The sequence below is a fragment of the Amblyomma mixtum genome, chromosome 10 (assembly GCF_055824585.1).
Source record: "Amblyomma mixtum isolate Tamu chromosome 10, ASM5582458v1, whole genome shotgun sequence".
NCBI lineage: Eukaryota > Metazoa > Arthropoda > Arachnida > Ixodida > Ixodidae > Amblyomma > Amblyomma mixtum.
In genome coordinates, this window is record NC_143021.1 from 55,917,752 (window position 1) to 55,925,295 (window position 7,544).

The 7,544-nt window shown below is 47.2% G+C and overlaps 1 protein-coding gene across 1 annotated transcript; it reads right to left on the reverse strand.

Annotated features, from left to right (window-relative positions):
- Positions 1–287: 287 nt before the first annotated feature.
- On the reverse strand, positions 288–7,454 carry mRpL18 (mitochondrial ribosomal protein L18). The gene is made up of 3 exons (XM_089562609.1): positions 7,191–7,454; positions 1,281–1,518; positions 288–802 (listed from the first exon to the last, which is right to left on the reverse strand). The coding sequence occupies exons 1-3, from the start codon at positions 7,433–7,435 to the stop codon at positions 716–718; spliced, it is 570 nt and encodes a 189-aa protein (XP_089418735.1). The 5' UTR covers positions 7,436–7,454; the 3' UTR covers positions 288–715.
- Positions 7,455–7,544: the final 90 nt, after the last annotated feature.

Here is a 7,544-nt window from a genome sequence, read left to right on the forward strand (position 1 = left end):
TCCAGAATGTCAACGAATGTTGACATTCTGGACGAAATTCAACGAATGTTGAATCAGCCTTTTGCCACACTTTAACTCTTCACGCTTCTCACAAAAATGAAGGAAGAAATATATAGTAGAAAAAAATGTTCAGTTATAACAATGAACTTTTGTGAAAAAAGTCAAAATGTTATTCCTAATTAGCTAAAAAATGTTTGTTTCAAATTGATCAAGAAATAATAAATTTTTTGCTAAAAGCTGCATTCCCCTTTAATATTAAGCTGACGAACATGATCATGCAGGCTGGATTATAAAAACAGTGTACAACATCTGCTTTATTACAACACAGGCAAACACACCAAAACAATACGATTGCCACCAGTTCTAAGCACAGCTCTAGTCGCATAGTTGTTGAGCCAGTACATCATCTTTCTCTTCCGCTGATATACAGATGAGCTTCACACGTGTTGATCTATTCTGGCCTCCAAGGGAAACAGCCTTGACACCTTGGGCCAACCAGCACTGCGCACATGGAGCTTGCCTCAAGCAGACTGTTGCAATCTCTAGTCCAGGGGATCTTACAAACAGTTTGCAGCAACGTCTTCAACTGAATTAATGTTCTGCTCTTTGACAGAATGCTGTCTCATTCAAAGAGTGCTGTTTGCAGTGGCAGGGTTCATCAAAGCTACTCGCAAGCGCAGTACAGCGCTGCTCTGCCGTGCAACTCCAAGAGTTGCTATGACGTCCTTGCGCTGTCGTGAGGGCTCCAGGATTCTGAGAGCAGGACACCACCTTCCTTCATGCCATCCAAGAAGGCTTGTAGCTGCAACATTTAGCCGTGAGAAGAAAAAAAAATTTTACTTTCAAACCTAGCAGCATGAAACAGCAGCTATTTGAAAACAAGACTGAATGAGATAAAGATGCAGGAATGCCAGCTAAGCACAATGGTGGTTGAGGGCACCTCTTCTCCAAAGAGACAATCATTGACAAGTGCATTCAAATTTTTTTCCCAAGTGAAGATCAACTCTACTGCTCTTTCTGGTGCACTGATGTTTGTTCAGCAGCAAAAGGTGCGTTTATCGCTGAAAAAATTGAATTCCAAAAATTTTCCGATTCAGTCTTGTGACTGAAGGACTCTGTGACCACTGTTTTGAACTGAATGATGGTGCAAACGCTCCAGCTAGTCTGACAGTAGTGTCTCTGTCGTCAGAATGCAGTAATCTGCCACTAAAGCCAAGAGACAGCGGAGTTTGTCGCGTGCCAGCACTTCTGCGAAACAGGGCCACTCGGGAGAGACTCACCCGCACAAAGGAGGTCCCACCCGCCCCAGTGTCGGGTGGTGCCTGCACGCACAGCAGGCCAGCCTCGAGACAGCGCCTGGCCAGCACCCGGGCCACGGCTGCGGCCGCACTGCGGTCTGTGGCGCTCACCAGCTGCCGCCGCACGCCCCACTCACTGCTGGACGCCCGCACCACCACGTGGCCGTCGGCATGCACCACCGAACCGGACAGGTGCTGCCGCCCGGCCTCAAACACCAGCCTGCAATCACCCCTCTCTCTTTCAGTGCTGAACCTATCCGACCAGAACACAACTATCTGACCCTCTTCGTTAGCCTCCACGTTTCTGCCCCATGGATGAGTGCCGGTAGGATACAGCTGTTGTATACTTTTCTCTTGAGGGATATTGGTGAACTGCCTTTCATGATCTGAGAGAACCTGCTATATGCGCTCCATTCTTCACGATTCTTATTCTTCTAGATATTCCGCTCTCGTGATTTGGATCTGCGGTCACTACCTGCCCTAAGTAGACATATTCCCACACTACTGCCAGCACCTCGCTACCAGTAGACTGATTTCACTAGCAGTTGCGATACACCACCACTGCAAGATGCACGTAAAGCCGTGCGTACACTGAGTATGTAAATTTCCTGACTCTTCCCCATGCAGAAGAAGTAAAGGACATGCTCTCTCCTCAGCGTTCATATCGTGCTGGCACAAGCAGCCTAGCGCGTAGCTGCCAAACTTTTAGTAACTCTTGGGTTCGGACCATGCCATTTAGGCGAGACCTACAGCTGCAACTTCCTCACCCCGTGAAAAGCCAAAAGCTCTGTGGTTTCTAGTAAAAATGGGCATCTAAACTCTTACAGGCAATCTGCAATGCAGTTGGCCGCTACCTGTGTCACCACACAGTGGCCATGAGTATCGACGCTGAGTCAGCCAAGTGCTCGGACTTTTAGTCGCAGCCTCCGTTTTGCTTAAAAAAAGGAGCATTTGCATCGAATTAGGCTGAAGTTCCTCACCTTAATTGGTCTCTTTGGGTCCGTGTGATACTTCAACTGCCACAGATATGAAGCAGAAGAAGCTCCGGTACAGCTGCGCAACATACTGCCGCAGCATCAAGCTACAGTTGCGGAGAAGACCCAGGTGAGAAAAGACCCCTTCCCGTCGAGACCATAGGAAACTCCACTGGATATTTACATGTGTACCCTTCTGCAGATGAGACTTTCACCAATGGTGGCAGCGTCTAGCGACTTGATGGGGGAGTGTGCATCTGCAGCGCGTTTGTGCCGCTACACTCGCATTAGTGCACTCATAAGCTAAAGAATGTGCTTTGCTGAAAATGTTGGAATAGACCGGTCGAGTAACCAGTCATGTGGTGTGGAGAAGTAGCGGCAGTAGCGGTGTGTGGAGCGGGGGTGCATGGTCATGTACAGCGTGCTGGCAATGGATGCGGATTGCGGCTATGCGTGCTTTCCTCATGGGCAACTTCTTTCTCCTTGCCTTGTGCTCAAACACAGCTGTGAAGGGACTGAATACCTTTGCAGCGGTTAAGGACGTCACACGACAAGAATTCGTCTGCTTTTCTTCCGTCGACAAAAGACAGTGTTCATTGCTAAAACCAGGATGGAGATAATTGGTCATTAAGCAAAAATACATAGGTTGGTTTGCCACAGTGTGGGTGGTTTAACTTCCTCTATCGCGTTTATATAGTGAATTCTACTTGCAAATGGTTTTGCAAACAGCTGCGAGCATTAGGTGTGCAGCTAGTGGTCAGAGACTACTTAGATTTGATGACAAGCCAATCGTAAGCACGACATAAACAGGCGGCACGATGAAAAATGAAAATGCAGCACAGAGAAGCGGCACACGGCTGTGACACAGCAGGCAAGATTTTAGAGTGCCTCTCGGTGGCCAGTTGCACGTTGGATTGTTAAAGCATGTGCACCATAGCTTCAAAGAGCTCTCTGGTTAATTGCTTTATCGCGGAGTGCTTGCTTACCAGCCAGCTTCCACCTCACTTGCTCCATGCTGGTTCAAGACGTCCACTCGAGCTCATTAACAAAGCACGCTACTTCTAACCAGTGGTTACCATCAAAGCAGTAGCGTCAGTAGCTGCACTTCTCTGCCTCTGACCTTCACGCCGTTGTCACATGCTGCGAGCGGCTAACATAAGTATGAGGCATGATGTGAAATTACTGGACGAAATTACCGGGAAACTGTATATGCTGTAACGAAAGATACCACAACAAGCAGCAATTGGCATCGCTTTAACTGCGTTTTTACTTTCAACATCTTGATGTAAACATCGCACGGATCGATCTACTGAGGCTACAGACATAAAGTGTGCAAATAAGCAAACGTAAACAAAATACTCTGTGAAGTTCAACGTCGCATGCATGCTTATTTCGTTGCGACAGGCTCTTCGTAGCGAGGCCCTTGCCGTTCAGTTCTTGGACGCTTTATGCGAGGCCGTTTTCAAACAGGCGGCGGCCTTGAGTCAAGTAAAGTGTCTCAAGTACTTGGGAGTGACATTAACAAATAATCTTGACTGGCGCACCCATATTGAAAATGTCTATTTAAAAGCCTACCAGAAGGTCTGTTTCCTGAGGAGGAAGTTGCCGAATGCGACTAGAGAAATTAAATTGATTGCGTACAAGACGTTCGTGCGGCCAATCATAGAGTACGCAAGTGCAGTGTGGAGTCCTCATCAAAAGGGTTTAAAACGGAAACTGGAAAGATTGCAAAGGATGTCAGCATGTTTTATATGCTCTAAATACCGCCGCACTGATTCAGTCACAGCAATGCTAAAAGAGTGTCAGTTAGAATCACTAGAAGTAAGAAGACTAAAGCAGAAATTGAAACTTTTTTTTCTGATAATGAATGATAAAGTCAAAGTTAATAAACATCACTATGTTACACCTCCCCTGAAGCGTTACCCTCGGAAAAATCACAGTAAGTTTAGTTTAGTTTATGGGGTTTAACGTCCCAAAGCGACTAAGGCTATGAGAGACGCCGTAGTGGAGGGCTGCGGAAATTTTGACCACCTGGGGTTCTTTAACGTGCACTGACATCGCACAGTACACGGGCCTCTAGAATTTCTCCTCCAAAGAAATTCTAGCCGCCGCGGCCGGGATCGAACCCGCGTCTTTTGGGTCAGCAGCCGAGCACCATAACCGCTGAGCCACCGCGGCGGCAAAATCACAGTAAGGTATTACAACCTATTATTACACGTACTGATGTCTATCGCTACTCCTTTTTTCCCGATGCTGTAGAAATTTGGAATCAACTTTGACTTTGTGGACCAAACAGATGTAGACAAATTTGTGATAGGTGTGAACGCGTTCCTGGAAGATTGCTGTGCAAATCTGTAATTCTGTGCATTTGAGTGTTTCTTTTTTTAGCGAAGAGAATTGCACTTGTGTCTGTATACCGTGTTCTGCAACTTTATCGGCACAGGTTTGAAAAATTCTCCCGCCACAACCGTTGGCTCGTTTGTGGTGAAACCGCGCACAAAGCTTCCTTATTGTTGTCCGTTTTAAGGCATAGTAAGTATAAAAGTGGTACTTACCAGGTTTGGTCACGCGAGATGCGAAACCAGAAGCACCCGTGTTGAGATCGATCCGTCGTCATCGAATTTCTGCCGAAATGTACTGGTGGCGCCATCTGGCATCGCTGAAGGAAAGCGCCGAGGCGAGCGCTGCAGCGAGCGTGGCTGCTTGATTTGAATGCGTCGTTCGGGCCATGTCGTCTGCTTAAGCGCGTGAAATATTTTTCGGCCAACGCATTTTGAAAACTATCGTAAACAAATTAAATGACTTGACGGTGATTTACCAATAAAAGATATCTTGTCCATTGTCTCGTCGTATTTCTGCCGTCTGCTTTCGAGGCGCTTTCCTTCAGCTATGCCAGCTGGCGTCACCAGTACATTTCGGCAGAAATTCGATGACGACGGCTCGATCTCAACACGGGTGCCTCTGGTTTCGCATCTCGCGTGACCAAACCTGGTAAGTACCACTTTTATACTTACTATGCCTTAAAACGGACAACAATAAGGAAGCTTTGTGCGCGGTTTCACCAAAAACGAGCCAACGGTTGTGGCGGGAGAATTTTTCAAACCTGTGCCGATAAAGTTGCAGAACACGGTATGTTTCCCTCCCTGTAATGACCCTCATGCAGAGGGTTAACAGTATGAATAAATAAATACTAATGGCGTTAAAACTGCAAAAAGAAAAAAAAAAGACTACTGCGACCTTATGAAGCGCCTTGTTGAACAGTCGGAAAGCAACCCGGCCGCGCCGACCGACCCAAGTTAATCAACGCCGGCGCTGGTGGCGCTGAGCGCTGCGCTCCAGCGCCCGATTTAAAGGGTTCAGCCTCAACCATAGAGTTTCTTACTATTACCTAGAGGGAAAGCTGGCGGCGCTGCCCTTCAGCCACCGTGGACGCCCAAAGCATCATGGGGCGGTGAGCTACTTGTTGCGGAACAGTCGTAGTTTTTCGGGAACACAGAGTGGTACTACTCAGACGTTTCATTTCAAAAACGTTGTTCGTGTGTGCGCAGACGACTTTCGCGCGACCGCAGTGTGCAAAAACCATAGTAGTGAAAACGCGACGACACACGACGCCAATAAAAGGTTTTACTCTTCTGAAATGCCATTAAAAAACCTCTTAAAGTATCTAAGCAACAACATTTTTTTTGAAAACATATTTACTTTTAAAAGTGCGCTTGTTAATTACGAAATATTAGTTCTTATAGTGTTCATTGCTTGGCCAATAGGAGAGCGAGTCGTCTCTTATTTTGGGCAAATTTTGCACTTAAATGCTTTTTTGCTCGTTTGTTGCAATCATTAGACAAGATTTTCAATGTCAGGACGTTTGTAGTTATCAAACAGGTTTATTTCTTGATTATTTTTTGGCCAAAAGTTGCAGTTCCGCAACAAGTAGCTCACCGCCCCATGATGCTTTGAGCGCCCATGGTGGCTGAGGTGGTCACGTGGGGTCTCCATGCAAACTCCCATAGACGGCTTGCCAGCTTTCCCTCTAGGTAGTAGTAAGAAACTCTATGGCCTCAACCATCTATCCATGCATCCGGTGGCGCTGCCTGGCCATTTCAGGTTGCTTATGCTAACCATCACTAACCATCCTACGTGCTGTCTGGTTATACCATAGAGTTTCTTACTACTACCTAGAGGGAAAGCTGGCGGCGCTGCACTTCAGCCGCCATGGACGCTCAAAGCATCATGGGGCGGTGAGCTACTTGTTGCGGCACAGTCGTAGTTTTTTGGGAACACGGAGTGGCACTACTAAGATGTTTCATTCCGAAAACGTTGTTCGTGTGTGCGCAGACGACTTTCGCGCGAACGCAGTGTGCAAAAGCCATAGTAGTGAAAACGCGACGACACACGACGCCAATAAAAGGTTTTACTCTTTCGAAATGCCATTAAAAAACCTCTTAAAGTATCTAAACAACAACATTTTTTTTGAAAACATATTTACTTTTAAAAGTGCGCCTTTTAATTACGAAATATTAGTTTTTTTAGTGTTCATCACTTGGCCAATAGGAAAGCTAGTCATCTCTTATTTTAGGCAAACTTTGCACTTAAATGCTTTTCTGCTCGGTTGTTGCAATCATTAGACAAGATATTGAATGTTAGGACGTTTGTAGCTATCAAACAGCTTTATTTTTTAATTATTTTTTGGCCAAAAGTTGCAGTTTCGCAACAAGTAGCTCACCGCCCCATGATGCTTTGAGCGCCCATGGTGGCTGAGGTGGTCACGTGGGGTCTCCATGCAAACTCCCATAGACGGCTTGCCAGCTTTCCCTCTAGGTAATAGTAAGAAACTCTATGGGTTATACCCCTGCTTCACTGCTCCCCGCCGCAGGAAGCAGTAGCGTGAACGCGCCCTCCTTTCACAGTGGCGGCCACTCACTTGTGCCAGTAGCTGCGGCTGGGCTTGTCCAGCTCGAAGCCCCCGTCCTTGTGCGCAAGCAGCATCTGCTCCAGGTTGCGCGGGTTGCGGTTCGTGAACTCACTCGACACCACGTCGTTCTCACTGAGCGGCTCTCCGTGCAGGCGCCTGGCCGCTGCAACGGCGCCGCCGCGTCCCAACTTGCACGAAACTCGCGAAACGCGCACGCTGCTCAGCATCGCCGTCGCCGCCATGGTCGCCGCCATTAACCTTTGCTGCGGCTGCGGATTGATCTGCGGGCTGGCTTTAGTGGGCTAGCTTTGATTCATTTTTTACGTTGCGAAACTTGTTTTGAGGACCAAAAGAAAGTTGAAA

Excerpts from the sequence above, each read along its gene's own strand:
- mRpL18 (XM_089562609.1), bottom strand. The coding sequence starts at position 7,435 with ATGGCGGCGACCATGGCGGCGACGGCGATGCTGAGCAGCGTGCGCGTT. Across the intron at positions 1,519-7,190 it reads AGCCGCAGCTACTGGCACAA|GCTGGTGTTTGAGGCCGGGC; the intron begins GTGAGTGGCCGC and ends GGGTGATTGCAG. Across the intron at positions 803-1,280 it reads GTGGGACCTCCTTTGTGCGG|CTACAAGCCTTCTTGGATGG; the intron begins GTGAGTCTCTCC and ends TAAATGTTGCAG.